The following is a 25859-nucleotide window of genomic DNA, read 5'->3' as shown; positions in this document are numbered from 1 at the left end:
ATGGGAATAACAGTTTCTACCAGCAAAGCAGAGCTACCAACAAACCCTTCAAGAGCAGTGCTGGCTTTATCCACCAACTTCCCTCTGCTCCACTGTCTGTTTTGAGGAACCCAACTGTGGGAACACCCGTCATGGCCATGCAGTGTGATGGGAAGGCTGTGAATGGCTATCTCCACCACAGCCATTCCACAGGGACCTGAATGAGGTGCCAGCTCACCTGTGCTCATCTTGGCGGGCACCGTACCTCTTCCAGTAGTTCTGAGGGAAGAAAGAAGGCTGATCTTAACTTGACATCCACACACAGCCTTCACTCCTGGCTGCCTCCCTTGCTTTGCCATTTCCCAGTAATGGACACACCAGCCCAAGACTCAGATCCTCAGTCACCCACTCAGGACTCACTTTACAATAGGAAGAGGTCCAAGATGGTCCTATGGCTGTGAACCCCTGAATGCCCCACAGCAGCAGACTCAGGCCTTACCGGCTCCGTGTAGGTGAACCCCAGACCAACTGCAGCCACCCGCAGGAGGTGGGACTCCAGCTTGTGCCGACGCAGTAATGCTTTTGCTTCCTGAAAGGAACAGGAGAAGAGAGGATGTTGCACGTGGAATCTCTTCCAACTTGGGATATTCTATTATTCTAACCTGGGGGATGGTTAGGTCATGCCTTAAAGCAATCTCAGGAAGCATAACATCCCCAAATACGTATGAATAGCACCATGGAAAACCTCTGAATAGCTGAGCAAGACAGTGACTAGTGGAACCCAGAGCAGGAGGAAAGCCCAGGCTGCTGGAGCAAGGGCCTTGGCTGGGCTGTGCCTCAGTTTCCCTGTCCTTCTCACAGGCAGCAGCATTGCAGCCTGGGATACTGGATGGCCATCATAAAGGTGGAAATCATCCAGACAAGGCTTTCTTTTTTAATGAAAGACTTATAAACAAAATACTGGGCTTTATCCTACTTCGCAAAGTAAAAGCAATTGTCACAGAAAACTTCAAACCAAAGGATAACATTGAAATGCTTTTCTCAGCATCTCTTTTTTCCCCTGGATCTGCTCTCTGAGTAGAGACAATGATTATTCTTGTTTTCTTCTTTAACCTCTCTATTTCCAAGCACTTCACTAAATTCCCTAAGGAATGGAACACCCATTTCCTGCCCACCTCTCCAACGGGAATAAGCCTCTGCAAGGCTGTGATGGGACAGGAGAAACTGCTCTTTTGCACCTTGAGAACAGCAGCCCTGAGCCTGAGGATGAAGATGCCCTGAAGCCCATCCCTCTGGATGACTGAAAAACACTGCCTGCTTGCCTGACTCCAGCCTCATCCTGCTCCCTACAGGACAGGCTGAGCACTCAACTCCAAGGCAGCAACTTGAGCATTAACGCTGGCATCCCAAACTTCCCTTGGGAAAATATTTCCCAGCACTCTCTTAACAGAAGTTACCCTCTGCTCAGTGCCTCGTTGCATTCCTCCTCCACATCTCCTCCAGAACAGAGGGAAGGGAAAGCTTCTGCTTGAGGCACAAGGACATTGCCCTCACCACCCTTCCTCAGGCTTTGCTAAGCTGACGGTTCCATTTACAGAAGATCCTGCTCTCCAGTTTCTCCCTCGTGCTCTGGACTTCCATCATTACCATCAGCATATCTCCACTGACCCAGCAGCTCCACATTTGCTTTCAAAGAGATGCCTGTGTGGGAAAGCTGCCAAGCTGCTAAGCTGCTCTAATTCCTAGCAGATGGTTTTGTTAAACCCTGTATGGGATACTCAACCTCACCTTTCTGGGCCTGATAGTGGCTGGATCCAGGGTGCCTTCCAAGAGGCCCTCATAATAAGCTGCGTTCTCCAAGACATCTTCATCATCTGGGTGGAAGAGGAGGTAGGTCCTGGCACACTCCAGGGCTTTCACATAGTCACCAACTGGGAGATAACACAGCAGGTGTTAGGGGCACAGCCTTCCCCACGTGCAGCTGCTCTCTGGGGGGGTTCTCCACCAATTCATTAAACCTCTCATTTTGGAAAATAAAGCTTTTTAAAAGGCTGCACACTATGTGTGTAACACTACTGACTCCTCCAGCTCTCTTCCCACTGCACTGATGAATGAAGAAGCATTTGATTTGAACCTAAATGTTGACCCTCACTCATTCCGCCCTTTTCAGGAAAGCATCCATCATATGTAATAGTCAGAATTCTGCCTAGACTTTCTTTTTTAGAACAGAACGCAACAAAATACCAGGCAGGACCACAAAACTGATGAAAAAGCACAGCTAATGGTGGTAACTGTGTTGAACAGTGGTGTTCCACAGCTGAGAACCTGCTCTATCAAATAGCATTACTGTGCTTTTTGTTGTACTTTCCATGGAAATAAATAGAAGGCACTACTTTTTGGAGCAATCTACGTAAATAAACTTGTAACTCCTTATGGGTTTCAGAAAGCTGTGAATTTATATATCCCCCAAAATTTTAATACTGAAAACCAAATGAAAGGATCCCCCAAAAGAACAGCCTCTTTTAGAATAATCATGTTTAAGCTTGGGCTTTTAAAACCTGGCTAGTGGTTTAAAATGCTTTTAGTATTTCAATGTAATACGTAACAGTGCATTTCAGCTGATCTGAGAGGAAAAGGACTTTGAACAGAGCTTCCCCTACCCTTTGCTTCCTAATTCTTTCAGACCACGCCACTGTATTGTGGTAGCACGGACATCACGGGGAAACATCCTGATGTCCCATGAAACAAATCATACCTGAACAAAGCCCAGCAACACACAGGAGCTGTAAGGAGCAGGAAGATGAGCCTTACCTCTGTAATAGGCAAACTGGAGGTAGTCGTAGTGGAGGGGAAGGAAGTTTTCGATGGGTGAGATGCGGCCCGAGCGCGTGGCGAGTTCTCGGACACAGTCATGTTTGCAGGCCAGGACTTGCATGTAGTGATCTGACAGGAGAAAGAGGAAAATGATGATGCTGGCACCCATACAGACAGCCATCACGCATCCCAGGCTGAAGGACATGCAGTCCTGGCCCAGCAGCAACTGAGCACCTAGAGGAACAAGCTCAGCTTCCTTTCCAAAGCCAACAGAGAGCCACAACCACATTTTGCCCATCCCTGAGAAGTGCTGTTCTCCTTCTGCCAACTGTAGAGGGAGCCTGAGCACCTCTTTTGCGCCCCAGGAGATGCCACCACTGCTCAGGAAAGTGAAGGGTAGGTGACAGGTAGGGGCTCAACCCAAGAGCCAACTCCAAGGACAACCACAAAGCAAGAAAAGTGTGAGGACAGTGTGGCCACTTTCCCAGCGCCAATCAGCTCACGTTGGCAGCAAAATCCATGCACTCATTGCTCCTCAACATTATCTCCTGGGGTAACGAAAGCACGCGGTAAACATCTGCCATCAGCACGTTTTCTGATCGGTGGGAGTACACAATTCAGGCACTGTACCAGCTGGATGACGCCGAAGCCAAAGCTGACATCTGATTCCCGTTTGGAGCCTTTGCTGCAGTGCATGTACAAATCTACTTTGCTCGCTCTGTTTCTGTACGCTATTAAAAAACTTTCAGAAACAAACGCAGGCTTGAAAAAAAACATGTGCTCAGCTACCAAAGCACTTCTTGGAGCTGCCAAGAAAACAGCCGGAGGAATTTGTGCTGAAATCAATTGGAAACTCGAAACAGCCCCCATTTTCTCCAAGCAGGTAGCCTGAGCAGCTGCCTGATTTACAATATACATCCAGGGTTTGCATTAAGGAAAGCAAGAAGACAAGGGACATAAATAATTTTGTTGTCCTTTCAACCTCTTTAAGCATCCCCAGACCTGGAAAAATCCATCATTGACAAGCACTGCTTTCAGTCAGCACTGTCAGGGTACCCAAGGAACAGGCTGTATATACTGGAATCAGTGCACTGAAATGCATCTGTCCCTGGGTGGGGAAGTGTGAGTGTTTCCACCCCTTGCAGTGGCACAGCAAATTAGCTGAAAAAAGAACGGGGCTTTGGAGAAATGTAAACACTCATCCTGTTCTATAGCAATAATCCATAGGTTTAGGTTGGACTAGATGGCCTTTTAAAAGGTCCCTTCCAACTAAGTCCTTCTCCCACTACATCAGGCTGCCCAAAGCCCCCTGCAGCCTGGCCTGAACACGTGGAGGGAGCACGTTCATATGTCACTGGTTTCTCATCTTGGTAGGTTCCATTAGATTTCTTGTCGCTAGGCAAGCAGAACTATGCAAAACCAAAAACAATCTGCATCTGAGTGAAATACTTCCCATGAAAGAAGCAAAACTCCAATGTATGATACAACTCCAAGACCAAGAGCAGATAAATAAGAGTTCTGCCAGCAAACAATTCTTAATTTATTGCTCTTCTACCCCTTACAACTAATTACGTGAAATCTTATTCCCAGAGATAATAAACAGTTTTAATCCCCTCTGGCTCACTCACATGCAAATCCAAAGATTGCATAGCCATGTTCAATTCTGTCCAGAGACTTCAGACAAGATCATACTTAGGTGGGCCTCCACTAATGACAAATCCATTCCTTTGGATGGGAAGGAATCTACGTCCTGAGCCTTTTTGGCAACTTTCCTGCCCATCTGGAGCAGGGCCAAGACAACTCAGCTGCTCTCTTCATATGCACAGAAAATCAGAGTAAATATAACCAGTAAAGTCTAATTATTAATTGCAGTGAGACTGTGTACAGGGGGAAACCAAGGCAGTTCACGCTAAAGCACCTTTACTTCAGTCTTAACTGAATGCTGCTGATGCCCCACACACCTGCATTATTCTTCCAGTTCAGTTTCTTCTACTCAGGACCAGAATGAGATGCCCTGGTTCCCTATCCTCTACATTTGCACTTTCTGGTCTTAATCCTGCAGCATTACTCACTAAAAGCAGCAAGGGGAGAAAAGACATTTCAGCAAACTCAGCCAACAGACTGTAATGTAAAAACATGACAGAAAGTACGGCAATAATAGAGAGGTGGCAAAGTCCCAGACTGCAGCAAATAGGTACAAGTCCAGATACAGCAGCCATGTATGCAACAACAAAGGAAGAAAATTTGCTTACCTTTGGAAGGCCTCAGATAGGCAGGGATCTCCAGCAAGATACTCTCACCCCCACTGCTAACCCTTAAATGAGGTCTGGGAAGGGGTGAGTGCTGGCTCCACACCCTCAGGGCACTCAGGTACATTGCATGCACCTGAGATTCCTTGGGTTAGTCCTACCTTCCCACCAGGTGCTCAATCACCAGTTCAAGCTGTGACTTAGCATTTCTGCTCCACAGCCCAAACTCAACAGTTAAAAACACTGACAGTCCATTGGGTGAGAACCAGTAAGATGTGAAAAGATCTCACCTGCAATAGCTTCGTAGAGGCCAGCCTTATACTCCAGGTATTCATGTTCCTCAAACCTCTGTGGTCCCTCGCACATGATCTGGCAATCCTCATCCTCAGCATAGTACCCTTCCAGTGCACGCTCCAAGTAGGCAATGGCCAACCCGTACTCCTCCTTGTCGTAGTGCCTGACCCCAGCACTGTAATCCTCCTGAGAAACCAGCAGGAGACAGGACAATAAGCAGATACAGACCACAGCAACCTGCCCCTGAACCATGGGTGCTTTTTGGAAGAAGTACAAGTGGGCAAGGACAAAACTTGTCTCCTTAGTTATCTACCAGGCGTAAGCACTTGCACCAAACCACACTTAAGCCATCAGCGGACTTTTGGACTACCTGTATTTTGTAGATCTGCCTAAATGCTCTTCTGAACTCCTCTATGCTTAGAGCACCCTGAGAACCACTGCTGGATTATGCACTCTTTTCTCTGTTATAACCCTTTTACCCAACAATGACAATGAATGCCAATGGAAAAGGCAGTCAAGTTGCCACTCCAGCTTCCTAGTATCTTGTGAAATCAGAAGGTGGAGATGGCTCTGGTGTTCATGTTGGCCTTTCACCTTAGAGAAGCACAAAAAGCTGTCCCTTGACTGTCACCATGCACTGTCACCAGCACAACTGTGCCCTGCCCCAGTGGGAGAACCCAGCCTGTAGGAAACATACATGAGCCAGGATCTGCTCATTAGTGCGAAGGAGGGCACCCATCAGAGCTTCTGGTATGTAATTGACACAAATGACCTAGGAGCTCCCTGAAGGGAGGGACTGAAATGGGGACAGAGCCATCACAAAAACAGTAGGCAGCGCTGTGAAAAACAGGAGCTGACTTGGCTTAAAGAAGAGCTCTGAAAGGGAAAGTTTGTTTTGCTGTATTGTAACATGGACCTTGGCAAGAATCTCTCCATTCATAGACGATGCTCTCTTGGCCTCCAAATCTCTTTTGTCCAGACTGACACTTAACCCAGGCACCTCTTCAGCTCAGACTCACCATGTGCGGCTTGGCCTCCCGGTCGATCAAGCTAACTTTCCCCGCTGTTGTTTTGTAGTTCTCAATGTCCTGCTGTATCTCCATGTGCTCAGGGTTTGCCATGAAGAAGGTGTGAGCTGCGTTTGCTGCCTCCTCCAGTTTGTTCAGCTGTAACAAGGTAAGAAAGACCATTCAAGTTGGTGATGTACAGCTGTTTATGAGAGTTAGAACTAGATGACCTTTGAGATCCTTTCCAACCCAAGCCATCCTTTGATTCTATGATGCTATCTGCTGAGAGATGTACCTGGACACCTTTTAGAAACAAATGGGCTGGGCAGTGAAGGGATAAGCAAGGTAAACCTGAATGCAGAGTCTACAGAAAATGGCTGGGGACTTGAGACCATTTATTTTGCTCAGATGTGTACAGTTACAAAAGACTGAACTCTGCTGATGACGACAGAGAGTTAAGAAGGAGTTTACCTTGACGCATAGAGTTATTTTGGGTTTTTAAGTTCATGAATGAGACCAGACATTAGTGTCATGACAGAGAAAACCTCCTAAACAAATACAGACACAGTCCTCCACACATCCACAGCTGCAGAAGCGCAGGGAGCAGGCCAGATGTTCAGGTGGACATCTGCATGACCCATCACGACAGATGTCACTCAGCTGAGACACTTGCTCCTGAAGGAAAGCAATGCCTCTGCCCAACAGCAAGGTGCAGAGACAGGGGCAGAGAACATCTGCATGCTGAGGAGGTTCCCTCAAGCCCATCCTGCTTGAGGCATGCACATATGTCCAACTGACATCCAAAATGGCAAAGCCGTGGCTTCAGTTCAGCTGGGCAGGGGGAGTCCCTCTGGAAGCAGCAAGTACACGTCAAATCACTCAGCAAATCTAATGAAGTCACAGAATTGTAGGATTGTTTGATTTGGAAGGGACCTTAAAGGCCATCTGGTCCAACTCCCTGCACTGAACAGGGATACCCACAGCTCCATCAGGTGCATTAAAATATAAAGTAGGAAGTCTTGGGATCACCAAATCCATCAGGGGTTGTGAAATTAGCTCTCTGGTATCAAACAAGCAATTGCTGTCACAGTCATTACTCCCTGTGACTTGGAGATATTGGGACAAATATTAGCAGCAACATCTGCCTTGAAGAGCAGTTTATGTTCCTTCGTAAGCCCACGGCTTTCACAGGGGACAGCCCAGGGACTCACAGCCACATGAAGACCTATGGGAGGAACAACCAGTCCACCTGCTCTGCTGTTTTGCTGCTCAAGCACAGTCCAAATTCCCAGCAAGGCCAGGGCAGGGCTGGCTGAGGATGCACGCACGAATACCTCTGACAAAGAGCTGAGATCCTGGCTCCCACCCACCCCCGAGAGCTGCTCTTTGAACACCGAAGCACCACTGTGCTGCACAGCCCATAGAAATGCAGAAAATTTGCCTTGTGCAAACTTTAGAAGATTTCCAGGATTAGCTCTGTGCTGACAGTGGGTACAGAGAAGCTTTTACTGCCAGGAGAGGATCTGTAACAGTTCATCCCTTGGCATTTCCCACTGGCAATTCTGTTTCTTCTGCCTCACAGATACCTTAAGTCATTTTCCCAGTGTTGAACCAGAAACTGGAGCAAAGATGAGAACCAAATTCAGAGACTCGGCACCAGATCTCTCTCAAGCTCTTGATTCTCTGACTTCCCAATGCTAAGAAACTCCTTTTAATGCAGATTCTGACTCTGGGGTTTCTTTCAATTGCAGGCTGCAAAGCACCCGCATTTAGTTCCAGAACTGACTCTGCCTAAGAGTGCTTCCCCAGCATCCACTCCGGAGAATAAGGCCTTGACTTCTCAGCAAGAGGGCAAAATCACTGTAAGAATGTCTGAGCAGAGACAGCACATAAAAAACCCCAACCCTTTCCATGTAGAAATAAAAAAGAAATTAAAAAAAGAAAGAGAGAAATTCTTATTCAGAAATGTATATCCCATCCTCTAAAAACTCATTTCAACATAATCCCATCCTGGAAAAAAGCACATCTCAGCTGGATAGTGTCTGGTACGTATAAAGTACTGATCAGAGCATCTCACAGTGGGAATTTTCAGGTCACGCTGAGTGTATGCAGAAGCGCCACTGCAGCCTGCAATCAGAGAGGCTGTAACACAGCAACAGGTTTGTTGGACAGAGCTTCTGACCTGATCCAAAGGTTGCTCAGAGAAATTACATCCTTCCACACCACAGATGTCCCTTCTGTTCTGGCAGCATCCTGCACACGCAGACTTAAAAGAAAGCAGACACTCAGCAAGGGGGGACTCCCATGAGAGGCAAGTGGTGTCAGCTGGTCGTGGGATAGACCATCCTTTCCAGAAAGCTGCTGAAAATTGTCACAGATCCTAGGACGGGCTTAGCTTTTCCTGGATAAAACTCATCCCCATGAGATAGGCAAAGTCTGAATTCTAGACACAACAGGACTCCCTTTCCCTCAAAACAAGGCTCACCCCATGCCTCGTCTCACTGACTCCTCACAGCAGAGATGACCTTTTGATTTTGCTAAGCGGACTCAAAGCAGAGCATTCCAACTCAACACTTCTCAATTTATCATGTCCCACACTTGCCTTAGAAAGACTCAAGCAACACAAAGAAGCCAACAGCTGCTAAGGTTGGGGGAGTTACTAAGTGGATGTCTGTATATAAAAGCAAATTCCTAACTGGTAAGTAAGACACGTTCAGAGAGTTGCACTGACATTAATTATGAAACACTTTGGGGAAGCCTTTGCCAAATTCACTAGGCACTGAGGGATATTTTGGTGTTTAAAGGCCTGGGCTGGGACTCAGGGCACCTGGACTCAGTTCCTGGCCCTGTCGCAATCTCATTGTGCAGTCACTGGAAAAATCACTTTGTTTTCCTTGCGCCTGATTTTCCATTGTTTTAAATGAGTAACAATATTTAAAAAAAAAAAAAAAAAAAAAAAGTATTTATCCTACAGGGGAATCAGATTGTTTATTTAGATGCCAAGTAACCCAGGGACTGTAAGAAAAGCACGTTACACAAGCAGATTTTGATCTTTGTAGGGCTCTCAGGACATAATGTGAATGTAAAACATAGCATACTAACCAAGGCTGAAGGAAAATCAGCAAGGAAAAAATGACAACAGTGGAAGCACAACCTTGGTATGTGCTCTAAGATCTCCTTGTTCACATTATTGGGTTGAGATCTCTGGAATGCTGCTGCAACTTCGCACCAAGCCCTGGGTACGTCAGCCAAAGGAGACGCACCAGGTCAGAACATCAGCAACGAGGCAGACCTGGAGCACCCTGTCCATGTTGACTTTGCCATGACAACAGACAGAGCCAAGAAGGGGAAAACATAATTTTTAAGTGTTTCTGGGTTTTGATATTGAAAAACATTTTTTTTTTCCCATGGAAAAATTGAAGATGATTTTAAGAAACAAAACTTAAGATCAAAGAAACTGAGCAAACTGCAGATGCTTATTCCATTCCTATGAGAGACATCACTGGCCTGGATGTACCAGGCAGCACAATCTGTGTCTCAGCTGTACCTCAATGCTACTGCACAGTTGATTCTGCCTAGTTGAGAGAAGGGTGATGGTACATGATATAACCAAGAACTCAACTTTTGACAACGAATTCCCACGCCACTGAACCTGTTATCAGACAATGGCAATTAGAATCACAGAATTGTTTGAGTTGGAAGGGACCATTAAAGGTCACTGGTCCAACTCCCCTGCAACAAACAAGGACATCTACAGCTACAATTGCAATCACAGAATCACAGAATTGCTCAGGTTGGAGAAGACCTTCAAGACCATCAAGGCCAACTCAACCTTAACCATACTAACAAACCACCTCTGTATCATATCCCTGAGCATCACATCCAGACGGTTTTTAAAAGACCACAGTCATAACTCAACCTGTTCCAGGTATCTTCAGCATGCAAGACACTTGGAATTTAAACTTCTTCACTGGGAGTAAAAGAAGCTTTACACACTGGGAAATGGGGCAGATCCCCCATAACCCTGCAGTTTCTGTATAACACCTCAGGGAACAGCTCTGTGAATGAGTTTGGTGTGGAACTGCAGAGAACAAATCTCAAACCACTCACCTGACCCTGAAAGGTCTCAAACCTTCCGGCCAGCCCCTGACGTTGTTTCTTTAAAAAAACTTTTCCACAGTTCCACTGCTGCTGTGTTTTATCAAAGGCTTAGCACACACGGCTCTGCTTTCAGGAGCGGGTAAGCACAGATAACAAGGGGAATAAAGGGTTTGGTGTCGTGAAGGATTAATCTTGCTGTGTCTGCGCAAAGATTACTGCCTGGGCGAGTAGAAGCAAGTAGCATGAGATGGCTATAAATAACGTGTGACCTCGTCTCAACTGTTTTATTACTGCAAATGGAGGAGGAGGAGCTGATCAGGAAATTTTCCGTCTGCTGATGGACGTGTATGCTGGCAGAAAGGTGCCTGAGCTGCCCGCAGACCCCGTCTGGAGAACTGGCAGAGAAGGAATGTCTCACGAGAAAGGAAACCTAGGAAGTGTTTGGGTTTCTTTGTTATTCCAGCAGACAGTTTTTCAGCACACAAACATGTGGATTGGTAGTGCATGGTCAAAAGAGCTGACTGGATTAATCTAAAGCAAGTGGCAGATACTTGGAAACTTAAAACTGAGCTGAGCAAACCAACAGGCTTCATGGAACAATTTTTTCCTTCAATTAACCAAGAAAGAAAGCAGACATTCTAACAGACCTCCTACTTGAGCCACACTGGTGCTGTTTTATATAAGTCTTCACGTGGATGTGCAGAGTGGGCAAACCGCATCCGCCAAGTGCCAAGAGTGCACTGTGAAACACAAGAACTCTTCTCTGCCAGAGATCTTGGTTAAGATTAGCACTAGAGTGCTCTTAAGTTATAGTAAGACAAACTCATTTTGAAGCTCAGAGCCAGAAAGCACCTTGGTCCCTTCTTTCCAACACATTGCAGAATCATAGAATTAGTAAGGTTATAAAAGACCACAAAAATCATCCAGTCCAACAACCAACTCATCCCACCATGCCCACTGACCACATCCCTCAGTGCCACATCTCTACAGCTCTTAATGCCTAGAGAGGGGACTCCACCACCTCCCTGAGCAGCCTGTGCCAGTGCATCACCACTCTTTGGAAGAGCGGTCGTCCCTCCCTTCCTCTCCAGCACACTTTTAAAAACTCTTCCCAGACACTAATAACAAAGATTTCAGCATGTTTGTGCTGCTGCATTATATGCTTAAATGCACCCATGGTACAACCAACACCTCATGTGCAGCAGGTCATTACTCATGGCAAGTGACTTCTTGCTAAGCCATTTCCCAGCAGGAAAGTCCCTTCCCACATAAATCCCAAACATACTGATGCACTGCAGAACTCATCCATGCAGCAAGCAGTGGGAAACGTGCTTGTGTTTACTGAACTTTGGCCTGACCCACTGTGAAAAACACTTCCAGGCAAAATTCTGTCCTATGTAAACACTTGGCTGCATTTAACACACTCTGATGATGGCTATGCTGTGTAAGAAATAGCATTCTTAATGAGGAAAAATTCCTACAATACAGTGTGGACTCTCCTGGCAAAAAGAAGAAAAAAATCAAAATCTCTACAACAGAGTTTTCAAGGTTGGGCACAACCTTTAAAACAACATCACATTCTTTTTCCTTTCCACAAAGTCTTCCAGCCTTAGCAACCCAAGAGCGTTTGATGTGGACCAGAAACAAAGCCAGCTCATCTGTGAAGAGAGAACTGAACAGATGCGACGACACAGGGATGGGACAGGAGGCACTTGGAACAGGATCAGGACGGTGCTTTCGCAGGCAGCCTCACAGAACCTAGGATCAAATACAAGTGTCATCCACAACACAGGGATCCACATCTGCATGGAAACAAACTTGCAGTGTTTATAACAGTGAAGGCAAAGGCGAGAACACACTGCAGCAGGTCCCATCAGGAAAGGAAGTCATTACAATACCAGCAGTATGCAACCTCCTCCCAACAAGAGGATGGGGGTTATGCTCCTGGGACTGAAGTGATGAATAAATGCTACACAGGTGGTGGCTGTGCCTGTCAGGCTGATGCCATCCATGTGCTAAGAAGAAAGTACAACAGCAGCTACTTCTGCCTTTGTAGCACCAACAGCACTTCCCTGCTATGTATGCAAGCATGCAGCAATGCAACTCAGAGATCAGATCCAAAATGACCAGAATGCCCAGGGGCTGTCTCCAGATTCTTTGTTTTCCTGTTTTTCTCTATCTTCCTTCCTTGAGGCCCACAGAGCAGCAGCCTTCCAGTTCAGATGTGGATTTCCTCTTGCATCCTGCTGCCCTGACAGCACCCTGGGACACTGCAACTGCTTGATAACATCAAGCACTGCAGCAGACTCCTGACAAAGCTGCTTCCCCACTGATATCTCCATAGAAATAAAAACGAAAGCACTTCAGAAAAACACAACACAAAAATCTGAGACAAAAAGAATTCTTAAAGCAGAAATTTCCTCCCTTTCCAGGCTTTAGCAATGGCTCAGCACCTTCTAAAAGCCTTGGATGTGATGAGCTGCTGAATGCCCATCAGAGGCCAAAGCTTTCCTTGAAAATGAATCTACTTGTCTGCTGTTACAACAGATCCTCCAAGCAGCCCTGTTTGCCCCTAGAAAATGCCTGCCTCTACATGAGCATGCAAGGATTACTCACGAGCATCCCAGAGTCAGAAAGCCAGGCTGATATGGTGGACAAAATGATGCCCATTCTTGCAGCCCAGGAGTTTTGTCAAACAGCTTATTGAAACCCTGTGCTGAGCCTGAAGTCTGCCTCTCCCTGCTTTTCTCTTTTGCAATAGAAAGGCTATTTCTTACAGAAGGCACCAACCACTCCCAAAAGTGACTGAGGTCAGATTATTTTATTAAACAAACAAGTACCAGAGTATTCGTTTAAAAAGCAGGATGCGTAACCCTGGGGGTGGGCTGCAAACAGCACTGGGCCGTATCCCAGAAAGAGCTTCTTATCTCCTTCTGCACCAAGCAACTGCAAGACAGCACAGGAAAAAGGAAACAAACTAAATCCCAAAGAGAAAACAGACTCATAGCATACATACATATCTCCACCACATCCCAAAGCCTCGTAAGTCTTTAAGGAAATGTTTTTGATGACCATCTTTTCCCCTGACACAACATTTCTGGAGTATCTTCTCCAGGATTGGATTATTAACCAATGGATTATGAATCCCAATTGTTGAATGCATGGAAACCATCATGATGGTGCTGGACAATACAGCACTGCAGGCCTCATTAAGCAAAACATCACATCATCACTCCAATTAAATGAACATCTTGTAAAGACTTTAAAAAAACTGTCATTTTTTGCAAAGAAACTTCTATGCTGAGCTGACAGACACAGCAGTCACTGGGCCAGCATTCCACTGCATTTAGCAGGAAGCAAAGCTTGTTGAGAAAGGGAAAAGGTATAAAGAGGGAAATGAAAATATATCCACAGTTCTGCAGTATAACGTTGGTTGTTTTGGAAAATACGAGAAAGGTCTTGCAAAGTGCACTGTCTGTATGGGCTGCCAAGCTGGATCAGTCTAAAAGCTCCCAGGAGAGACCAGTGCACCAGGATGGAGCAAGTACATGGGGACCTTCACACAGAGCATCATCACTGCAAACAGCAGCTCATAGGTTTCCTGAACTGGGAGTTGCCTCTATACCACTGTGCTTAAAGCCACCCTTGGACCTATCCTCCACTGAGCTGCGTAATCCTTTCTGGAAGACATTTATATAAACTGCAATAAAGAAGAGATGTAGGAGATTTTAAGACATCAGTGTATTATTTCCAGCAGAGCAGATGTACGGCTGAGCAAGACTTGCTGCTAGGCTACATTAGAGTTTTCAGAAGATGTGGGGTTGTTGCAGCTGAGGTTGACTTAGGCACAAAACCATACTGATAAAGCCATATTTCTGTGCTTTCTCTATCAACTTACCCAACATTGCTGAAGAAGCAGGTATTTCACTTGGAGACAACCTTATCCCATTCTTCCAAATGTTACTCTTACCCTATTCCAGCTCTGCAAGCTCTGCTGACCACTAATACTAATTTGAGAAATTCTGGCTTTGAGGAGAACAACACCAGCCTCCAGAATGACATCCCCATCCTCACCCAGGGGCACACACAGCTCAGATTCATGGTGCAACCCTGCTGTCATCTCTTGTGGAGCTGTTCCAGGGTAAATCTGGCTCATGCTGCAGCCAGCAGGGCCACATACCATTTGGACAACTGCCTCCATACATGACACACACCACAAGTCTCAGCTGGATTTGCCGTTTCTGAAATGAAAACACTTTGCTTGCTTTCCCCAGCCGTAGCTTGGTAATCACTGCTAAACACTTATCAACTAGACGGGCTTCATTTCCTGAGAGCCTGGACCTAATTACTCCAGGAAATGCTCAGGTTTTTGTTCAGACAATGAGAAATGGTGCTTTCTGAGCCCTTCCTCTGCAAAGTCAAACTTTGCTCTGATTAGCAGAGGGTAGAGGATGGGAAAAATGCAGCCAAATCCATAGGCAAACCAGAGTGATAATTCACAGAGATGTCCTGGCTTTGCTCTACATCATTAATAATAAAAACAAAATGTCACAGCTACTTCATCTCCCTCCCTCCTTTATTAATCCTAGCTGAACCTGGAGGGCCCCTGAAGGGGTATCACTTTCCCCAGCTTGTAGGTAAGGAGTCCAACGTCTCCCTCAAATCACAACCAGATCACAGGGTTGCCAGCTCTGATCTCCAGATTCATTCCAGGAAGGAATGAAACCAGCCCTCTAGGCTCCATCTTTCCATCATGACATTTAATCCAAGAGGGGGATGAGAGAGCCTTTGCCAAGTGACCTGCACACAGAGCAGCACTTTCATGCCTCTTGTTGAGCCACAGGGCCAGGATGTTGAGTTACAATTGCCTGTTTGTAATGGAACACGACATATCGCCTTCAAATCAAACTGCTGGTTAATTAGCGTACAAAAAGCCCTACAATTGCACAGTAATGGACTTATAAGATCTGCTGCTGCATAGGTTTCACTGTGTGAGCTGCTGCCTGCCCTGCTAAGAGCAGCCCTCAGCCAACATGCCCAGGGGAGCGGGGCTGTGGCCCTCCCAAGTGCCTCTACTTGAGCCCAATTTTTAAGCAAATCTGCAATCCAGCAGCAGGAAAACTATTCCTGAAGCTGCACACAGAGCAGGGCAGACCCTTGGCATTGTTCACAGCCCCTGCAGTGCCATGCAGCATGGACCTGCCCACCTCAGCCCATCAGACAGCATCTGCAAGTCTCTGCGGTGGGCTTGGAGCTCAGAGAGGCTGCTGAGCCCCTTCGAAGCCCACACTGCACTGACGTAACAAACAACAGATAGAATGCCCTGACATCTGCTGCTGAGTGGATAGACACTTTGCACTGATTATTCCATCAGGGACAGATATAGATGCAGACAGGCTGGATACCAGCCACAATCCAGGCTGTGGTGTCACCAAGTCATGATTTCACCAAGGAAAAAAGTCCTGCTTGACCAACTCTATTCTACTGTGGTTTAACTGCATCAATGGACAAGGGAAGAGCCACTGATGTCATCTGTATACTCATCATTAAAGCCTTTGACACTTTGATTATCCCCACAGGCTCCCCAACCAGTGCTGGCCTCTTCATTTCCCAGCTCTCATTGCCACAACATCCTGAAGGATGTGTGCATGCCCTGCAGGAATGAAGCAGGTATTTATTCCATCACTGCTTACTCCGTTCCGCCTGCCCCACACAGGAGAAGGAGGCTGTGGGACAGCTCTCTGCCTGACCAGCTGAGGACACAGTTGCAGTCAGCATCCTGTAAGAAGTCACTGTTTGAACACAGCACTGGGGCCGGGCAGCCTGGATTTCTGCTTTTAATTCCTGGCTCGGCTTCTGACTCGCTGGGAATCCTTCAAGAAGTCTCTAAGCTTCTCTATGGTTCAGTTTCACCGTCCAACAGCAGCGCAAACCTCCTGACTCTGGTAGCTGGGAGGCTGAATGACAGCATTTAAATACCTCAGATGACATTTCAGGACTTAAGACATTGCAAAATTTTTCTGTTCATCTAAAATTACGCACTGGTCTCCTGCAAGAGCTCCCTCAATCCTTATAAGTGGCTCTTTGTCACTGTTCCCATCCCCACCCGGGTTTCTCTTTGAAAGGCAAATACCATAAAAGGCTGTTTATAGAGACACAGATCTACACAGAAGTCAAATAGGGTGAGGTTCACTACTGTTCTGCTGCCCAGAGCTGTGGCCAGGAAGGGGCGGCTGCCTACTCCCCCCTAGTCTGTCTGTCCATCCATCCAACATGGGTGGGTGACTCCTGCCCTTAGCAGAGAATTGCTCCATCTCCAGTGGAAATAGCCAGGACTGAAAAGGCAGATGGTGCCAGGATTAAGTAAGAGAATTAGGAAAAGTGCAAGCATCCCTAATCAATCACGCCCAGACAGTGAGGGTTCTATCTGCACAGATACTTCACTTAAAATTTTTTGCAATTATCCACAAAGAAAAAAAGAAAAAAAATCTGGTGGCTGAGGGAATTGCCAGATGTTGATTCACCCCTGCTTTCTGCAAATGTTTCCGTTTGTTGAAAACCAATTTTGCAAAACCAGAAACCCTCAAAAAATTATTTTTTTTAGTAATGAAAACACTGCAAACAGCTCCAGTGACAGCACATGACGTGAATGAAGTCATAGGAACTGCCTCTCTCACTGTCTGGTACCAGGTCTGGGTTTTCCCTAGCTTAAAGACACAGATGCAGCAGTGCAGGGATTCTGAAAGAAAATAATGCTAATTATATGTAGTGAACCTAATCATTGTTGAGTTCACCAAGTTCCTATAATTTACTTACTGATGACCACCAGGGCTGCAACTGAGTGGGGCACAAGATGGAACTGAAGTAACAGAAAGCAGTGGGGCAGCTTGGAGCTAATGGCACCCACAAGGCTCACCCCAGGGCTCACTCCCTGGTACATGCATCTAACCGTAATGTTGTCTTTAACTTCTGGTTTTCTTTTTCTTGCTTCCTATCTTATTTTTCTTTAAGAATCACTTTGGACATTCTTGTCACAAGGTCTTTTTGTTCAATGTGGTGAACAACAGCTGTTCATTTCAAGAAGCCAATGGAAAACCTTTCATCTGCTAGACTACTAAAAAAGACTACTTAAAGAGTGTACTTCCTATAAAAAATGAAAAGAAAAAAAGCCTTAGAAAGTATAAATATGGAGAACTGTTGACAAATGTGTTTTGGTCATTGCTGAGGCTGACTCAAAGCATAAATCATCCCAGGTGTAACTATGCTGGAAACATTCGGCTTTCCATCCAAAGTAAATCTGGGCCACAGAACAAAGCCCACAAGACCTAAATGGTGATTTGGTCAGTCAAATGGATACGTGGGCAGAGTGGCATAACTATCACCAGCTCTGCATTCAGCACTGTGGGTTGCTAGCTGCAGATGTTTGAAATGACAGCAACATTCCTCCCTTCTCCCTGGCACTGCTCTGTGCAAGTGTGTCCCTCAGGGGTTCATGCCATGTTTATGGGGTGCAGGATGCTCCTTATGATGAAGAGTGAATGGAAAGTGAGGATTCAAGCACTGTCACGCCACTCTAACACAAGGGTTCCCTTTGGAGGCTCTCCGGTCACACTGCCCATCTCTCCAGCCCCGTGCTGAGCAGTGTCAGAGCCTCTGGGTCTGCAGATCGCACCCAGCTGATCTGCTGAGCTCCAGTGCTGGCACACTGCAGAAACATCTCAGGAATGAGGCAAGCATTAAAAGAAAATATATGGTTTCCAGTGACAGCAGCAGAAAGCTCTCCAGCTGCCAGACCACAAACAAGTTGGAGGCATTTCCTTCCCTCGTCCCACTTGACATAAGACCTGAGCCAAGCTCCTTCTTCAGCAGCTCTCCAAAGACGTTTAGCATGAGACCATCCATATGTCTGATTCCCAGTTGCACAGAGCGACTTGTCCTGACGCTGGCATAGTGAAAAGCAATGATATATGGGACAGCAAAGCAGAAAAAATGCCGTCTTGTGTCAGAAGAAAAAACATCCACCTCCAATCCTTCAGGAAGCCTAGGCTGGATTTTACATCAATCTAAAAACAGTAGCAGAAGCTTTTGACCCTTCTAGCAGAATAAAAAACAAAAAAACAAAAAAACAGTGATGCTTTGTGTGAAGCATCACAAAAACCAGTGGCTCCAGCTGAGCCTTCACACCTGGGCATCACCAGGGCATGGATAGGACAATGGGCAGCTTTCTGCAGCTTGATATTCACACTACCCTCCAGGCACATGCTAAGGCTGCTCTACCATGCCTGGATACTTCAAACCAGGGCTTCAAGGCAACATCCACCTCTCACTTGTTTGTCATACTGCTCACTTTTCTTTTGTGTCCAACAGGTCAACTGAGCTTGCAAGCACTTCTGGTCTCAGGCTGCATGCAGAAAGTGGTCAGACTTCCAAGTCCACTAACTGCACAAGAAAGTAGGAGTCCTTATTAACCCCCCCATAGAAACGCTGTTATTTATTTATATTATGACAGTGGCCTAGAGAGAGCAGGTAGAATCACAAAACCCTTAAGGTTGGAAAAGACCATTAAGATCATTCAGTTCAACCACCAACCCCACTATGCCCACTAACCATGTCCATCAGCGCCACATCTCCATGGTTCCTGAACACTTCCAGGGATGGTGACTCCACTACTTCCTTGGGCAGCCTTTGTCAATCCCCCACTACTCTTTTTGAGAAGAAATTTTTCCTAATGTCCAACCTGGGCTTCTCCCAGGCAAAACCAACTGAAGGCTTCAGGGAGTCCTCATGCTGCAGAGCTCAAGAATGCAAAAAAGGGAACGTTCCAGAGACCAGTTGGGAAGAGAAGGACAGCAAGGACAAGAGGCATACAATAAAGCTCAGCTTTTGGAAAGCACATGGGCCCAAATAATGTGAAAAGGCTTTACGACTCCTCAGGCAGGAAATAAGTGATGACATACAGTCATGTTGCTGTGTCAACAGCTGACACACCACAGCAGGGTAATTTCAGACTCCCACGTTACTTGAAAAGCTTTCTTTGAAACAGCAGCGAGGAGAGAGGGCTCGCTACCCACCCTGCTGAGCAATAGCCTCCCACAGGACCTGTCAATGTGGGCGACCCCCATCCCTAGGGAACCAGCTTACCAGACAGCTGCCGATACAACACCAGATCACCAGCCTCCCTTTCCTTTCTCCCACCATGAAAACAGTATTCTGTCCCAAAATGTGCTCAATAGGCACAATGTTGTCTGTCCAGCACACGCCATGCTTGATGCTAGCCTGGAAATCTTCAAGATTGTAAGCTATGGCACTTCTCAGTCTGCAGCCAGCAGGAGGTAACTGCCCCTCTGTACTCAGCATGTCAAATAAAGTGTTCAGTTCTGGACCCCTCACTACTAGAAAGACACTGAGGCCCTGGAGTGCGTCCAGAGAGGAGGAATGGAACTGGGAAGCAAAAGTCTTAAGAGGAATGGCTGAAGGAACTGGGATTGCTCAGTCTGAAGAAGAGGAGGCTCAGGGCAGACCTTATTGCTCTCTACAAATTGAAACTGAAAGGAGATTGTGGAGAGGTTGGAGTTGGCCTTCTCTCCCATGTGATGGCAATAGAATGAGAGGTGATGGCCTTAAGCTGTGCCAGGGGAAATTCAGGCTGGATTTCTGGAAACATTTTTTCTCACAGGAAGAGTGGGGAAGCATTGGCATGAGCTGCCCATTGAGGTGGTGGAATCACTATCCCTGGAGATGTTCAAGAACCATGGAGATGTGGCACTGAGGGACGTGGCTAGTGGGCATGCTATGGATGGGTTGACTGTTGGACTAGATGGCCTTACCAACCTTTTCCAACCTTAAGGATTCAATGATTCTATTCTACGATGCTACTACCTAGAACCTAATGCTGTCTCCCACCTGGGCAGTGCAGGATGCATTGCAGGAGCACAGAAAGGAGACTCAGTACAGGTGAGGGGGTATTTCTGCTTATCAGGCTTGGTACAAGACTTGGTAACAGCAGAATGAACAAAACCTAGGGGTTTTTTTGAAAGGATGCCCCGAATCAGCACAAATTCTACCAAACCCATCCCACCCCTAAGGAACAACTCTGTTTACAATCTGGTTTAATTTTCCAGGACTTTCTCATGTTAGAGACAGCCACTGCACAGATGTGTCTCCCACACAGTTTTACTTCTAGGAGTGGCCATTCCTTTGGGAGCAGTTTGCTGGGGTTACACAGCAAGCTCACAGCCCTCTGGTTGGAAGGCAGTGTAAGAGGAAGAACTCTGGGTTCACATGCCAGAATAGGTGCTCTGTTCTCAGTGTACTCATTTACTCCCCCTGCTTCTAGGGACCTGTCCTTCTCCCAGGACTTGTCCCTGCTGAGGCACTGGAGCTCTCTGGTTGTGTTGCCCAGCCCAGCAGCAGTGCTGCATCCAAAGCAGGAGACAGGATCACAGCCCATGGCCGTGACTCACCCGCTTGGCCCTGCCAAAGAAGTAGTTCTGGAGCGAGACAGTAACAAGGAGACTTAAATTAGAAAGCTGGTGAAATAAAATGAGAGAAAGCCCTGCACAATGAGCAAGAAGGTGCCTGTCTTGCTCTCGAGCAGAGAGGTGGCTCTGGCAGGGGAGAGGAGATGGATGTGCAGGGTGCAGGAGGTGTCAGCACTGAGCATCACTGCAGTCACCCCAGGACAGGCAGTATGGTAGTATAATGCTGAATGTTCTTGAGTCCATGTACAGATGCAAGAAAGCATCAATACTTATAACCAGTCCAGACAGCAGCAGACCTCCTAAGTCTAAAGGTACAACCATGGGAAAGCAGATGGCACTGCTCCTGGGGATTCCTATGCATTGTCTGTCCTCAGGGGTAAAGGCTGACTCCACAGCTTACGTAGTGCCAGGTAGAAATCCATATTTCTCTTACTTTAAGCATCATAACAAATGACCCTAACAAGGATCAACTGCTTTTTAGCTGGCAAGATAACAGCTGACAGAGGATGCACATCTCATCAGCAATTACAGCAAAAGGAAACCTGAACCCTGTTCTATGTTTATGTCCCTGGTCCAGGACGCTTCCCACAAGACAGAACAGTAGATTCTGCACCCACAGCTATACCTAAAATGTTTGCCAAGTTCCAGCCCACGTCTGAGACCTGATAGCCACGAAGCAATGTGGGGTGATGTCAATTCAAGGCAAGGAGGCTCACCAAGCCAGAACCATTTTTTCACACAGCCCTTCTGGGACAAAGAAGTGGGACAAGCATTGGGAACAGAAGCAAGATGCTGTCCCACAGCCCTTGGGCCATTCCTGCACAACTGGCCAGAAGTGCTGGATCATCTCCCAGGCTGGCAGGGCAGATACTGTCAAGGGAAGAAAAGGTCTGATTAGGTCTTTCTACTGCTGCTAATATCAAACCCATATATTGCTTTCACTGGCAGTCAAGCGGAAAATGATGCAAACAGGAAAAATCCCACGTGAAACAGTCTGCAATAATGTGGTGTCTCCAGGAACGCAGATCTCCGAGTGTCCTCAGTGCTCAAAGCCTTCATTTGACCACTGGGAGGTCCACGAAGCACAGGCTATCAACTCCTACCCTCAGGTCCTGGGAATCCTCCCATGCTTCCACCTCCACATTGCTGGTGAATTGGTGTCTCCTCCAGGCCACCACCAGCCCCTTGAGGCACGAGCCAGAGATGCTGCTTCTCACCCACTCTGCTCCACTGGAGGAAGAACAGCCTCACTTTCCACCTCCGAGGGCCACTAAAACACACTCCAAACTACTGTCAGGCAGCATTCAGCTCAGTGACTGATCCTGCAACGTATCTCATCTCCAGAAGTCAGAGCTAAGCAGAGTCCAAAGTATCTTTCCCTTTTCTTCTCCATGTTGTCTCCTCCTCCACCATCCTTACCACAAGAAAGGCTGAACTGAAATTGCCTGTTTATTTGCAGGAATGACTGAACAAACAAGGCAGCTGTAGCCCCTAAGAATGTTCCAATGTTGCAGTAGACTTGCTGTAAATTCACTTGCTGTGGACTCTGCTCCCATCAATTACTCACTCAACATGCTCAGATACTGGGCCAGGACCAGTGCTCCCAGATGCCAGGACTGGATGGTTTCTGATGCTTTCAGTAGTCCATACATAGAACTGATGTCCCTTCCATACAGAGAACAAATTATCTCCTTGTTTTCAAGGAGAAACTTCCCTCCCACACATCCTCCTAATGTACACTTAGAGCTCCTCAAGGGGAGGGAGAGGCCAGGGACCCCCATCCCACACTGGCTGAGTAGGAGGGGAAGGGGAGTCATCAGAGCCAGGACTTGGGTCACAACTGGCAGTGCTTCAGCAGGCTGTGCTGGAGGAAAAAGACAAAATCTTACCAAAAAGGGGGAATGGGGGCTGGGGAGTTAATGTCATTAAATATCTGACAGCTGGAAAATGTGAGCAGCCATTGTTTGCAGCCCCCCTCCTGCTCCTCCTGCCAAACAAGGCTGCTGAAAGCAGCAGTAATAAAGCATAAAAAGCCAAGGCTGGAAATACTGACTCCCCTCTCTTCCCTGCTGCTCCCAGCATGGGAACAGGACAGCTCTAACCTCGCCTTGCTCCAGACTGGGGGCCCCCCCATCTCTTATGCCCCTGGCCCCGTGGCTGCAACAGAAGCAGTTGTCAGCAGCTAGAGCCATGACCCTCACGCTACTCCTTCAGCATGCATTAATGTTTCAGGTTTGGCTGCAGGAAAAGAGAAGAAATGCAGAGTTGAAGACACATGCACCAGCAGGTGGACACCAGCAGTGGTCAACAGCTCTAGTGGTATAAACAGCTTGCTTATCTCTGAATCTTCCAGTAGTTGAACTGGAGCCCATCTATAACCTTGCCACTGGTCATTTTTGAAGGTAATTTTCAATGGTTTTTTTGTATTTCTACTGTCCAGATTTCAAGCTGAGCAATGGCAGCAATAGGGTGAAGGTCAGCCAGACACCACTCCTGGCTGGTCACAGAGGAAGAATTTTTGGGCCAAGGCAGATTTTCCCCCTTCCTGCAAATTTGCTGACTGTTGGGTACTTGGAAAAGAGCAAGGTGGAACCATGCCTCCTCCTTGTGCTCAGATGCAGGTGCAGACTTCATTTAAGAAATAGCCCACTTGAGGAACACAAGTCTGACAGAACCCTGTAATTTGCAGGCTCAGATGTTCCTTAACTGGAATTGCAAAACCTGAGGTCCAGAAATAATTGAAAAGAACTTAAGACTTTGACAAGGTATTTTCACCTTGCTGTGTCTCTGTGAGCTGGCAATGTCCCTTAGAAATTTGGTGACCACGCTGCACAAGCAACTGGTATACCAGAATCTTGGGTGGGAAAGCAATAACAAACACACAGCTCAACAACTTTCTTATTTGGATTAATCCAGCAAAATGGTGAATGAGTCCAATACCCAACGACCTTAAGAGCTCATTACATGGCATGTTATCAGATCACATAACTGCAACACATCTACAGCAACAGCATGACATATATACACATGCAATCAAAGTAACAAGGATCTCAGACAATCATTTTCTCACCACTTCCTCTGCTGAGTCCCATACGCTGTTGCAGAGAACAGGAGGATTCTGATCAAGGCCATTCACATAAGGACAAACCACACTTTCCCTGTCACCTCCCTTGCTGGATGCTCACCAACTCCAAGCCAAGAAGCAGAGCACCTCCCAGCAGCCTGTTTCAAAACCATCACACCTCTCCCCAGGCCAGCTGCCTTCCTCCACCTTGCCCTTTGTCCAGCTGGGAAACGTACCTTTAATTACATCCATTTACATTCAAACTGCCTACTGAAAAATAAGTGGATTAAAAGCTGATCTGGAAAAAGAATAAAACCTATTGCAGTGCAGCCTGCGTACTCCAGCAGTGATGTAATGCAGGCACTGTGATTCCTCCCAAATGAGAGACATAGGGAATTTTGAAGCTGCACCACAGCCAGACCCACTACCTGTGATGCATTCAGCAGATGGCAGAGACCCACAGCCTCATTCATCCATTTACCTTTGATCTTATATCTTCATCCTTCCTTCCAAGTCTGAACAGCCATTTAACGACGGCGAAGGCTGAGGGTATTTCTGCAGATGGATCGCAAGGTTAGTGGCTGCATGTTTGTCTCCAGAAAGACAAAGAGCACACCGCTCATTCATACCTCTTGCCCACTCCACAGCCATCCAAGAGGCACATGTGGGTGTTCAGCTTAAAATCAGCCTCCCCACCGCAGCTCAGCACACTGGATGGATGTAGGTGGCCATGGAATTTGCAGTCCAACACCTCCCTGCTTGCATTTCCCACCAGTGGCCATAGCCAGGGCTGCTCAGCCTCCAGTTCCCAGGAGCAGACCCTGCAGCCAAGCCCAAAGCAGTGCAACCTATCCCGCATCTGGGTCTCAAATTCCAACTGCACAAGGTAGGAAAATCCCATCAAGAAATTAAAAAGTCCTATGACATAAGCCTGGAGAGCCCTTCCAATCTATACCAGAGACAAAAAAATAGAAGGCACAGGAGAAAGAAAACTTCACACCTAGTGAGGAAGTTCAACAACGTTGTGCAGACCCACACAAAACCATGTTGCTCCAGGCTTCCTGAGCACTCAGCTTTGCTTCCCCCTTCCACAGCATAGCCAAGAGGCAGTGCTGGCACACTCTTCCTTCCAATTAAACGATAGCAATTAGGCAACACATTTTTTAAGCTCTTCTCTCACAGCTGAGATTGCTGTTCCTTGAGAAAAGGCTGGCTTCAGCATGAAACCAGCGACTCTGGTTGACTGCCAAATATGCTGGGTCAGAAAGGGGAAGCTTGATATGTAAACAACCTGGTCACTAATTACCCTGTGCCTCCAAATGAATTTCTGCAGCTTCACTCCATTAGAGCCTCTGCTTCTGCACAGCAGGATAAGCAGGGATGCTGGGAGAAGCAAGAGTGATTACTGCAGAGCCTGGATGATAGAAGAGGAACACCACCACTGGAAGTTTAGTGGACTGGATGGGGCCCTGATCTGGTGGGGGGCAACCAGCCCACAGCAGGGGGTTGGAAGCAGATGGGCTTTAAGGTCCCTTCTGACCCGAGCCATGCTATGATCTATGCAGCCAGGGAAGCCATAAGCAAAATTCAAAGAGATTTCATGTTTGTTTGTTTGTTTTCAAATCATTGTGGCTGCTCCCTCTCTGCTTCAGTAAGGGTGAATATTGCCAAGGACACTCAGTAAATCTGTCACACATCCATGCTCCACTTCTCTCTCAGCTGAATATTTACAAATTTCCAAAGTGCTAAACCTCTTCAAGCTATTCATCTTCTGCTTTTATCTGCTATATCTACAGCGATTCTGAGATTTTCCTGCAGCTATCCTAAATTAATTGGGGCTGGAAATTAGGCTTTATCTGCAACCCTGGAG

General features: G+C 46.8%; 1 protein-coding gene across 2 annotated transcripts in view; it reads right to left on the bottom strand.

Moving 5' to 3' along the window:
• The window catches only part of P3H2 (prolyl 3-hydroxylase 2), a 53223-nt gene that overhangs the window by 5646 nt on the left and 21718 nt on the right, over positions 1-25859 (bottom strand). For both annotated transcript variants that reach the window (XM_052687452.1, XM_052687453.1), the window contains exons 2-7: positions 6356-6502; positions 5333-5522; positions 2791-2922; positions 1768-1910; positions 479-568; positions 218-258 (exon numbers count right to left, since the gene is read on the bottom strand). In XM_052687452.1, the coding sequence (XP_052543412.1) occupies positions 218-258; positions 479-568; positions 1768-1910; positions 2791-2922; positions 5333-5522; positions 6356-6502 (743 nt within the window). The remainder of the gene's footprint in view (positions 1-217; positions 259-478; positions 569-1767; positions 1911-2790; positions 2923-5332; positions 5523-6355; positions 6503-25859) is intronic.

Source organism: Tympanuchus pallidicinctus, unplaced genomic scaffold (genome assembly GCF_026119805.1).
Source record: "Tympanuchus pallidicinctus isolate F22 unplaced genomic scaffold, pur_lepc_1.0 scaffold22, whole genome shotgun sequence".
Lineage (NCBI taxonomy): Eukaryota > Metazoa > Chordata > Aves > Galliformes > Phasianidae > Tympanuchus > Tympanuchus pallidicinctus.
The sequence above is the reverse complement of the archived record's forward strand: the minus strand, read 5'-3'. Positions and strand labels throughout refer to the sequence as shown.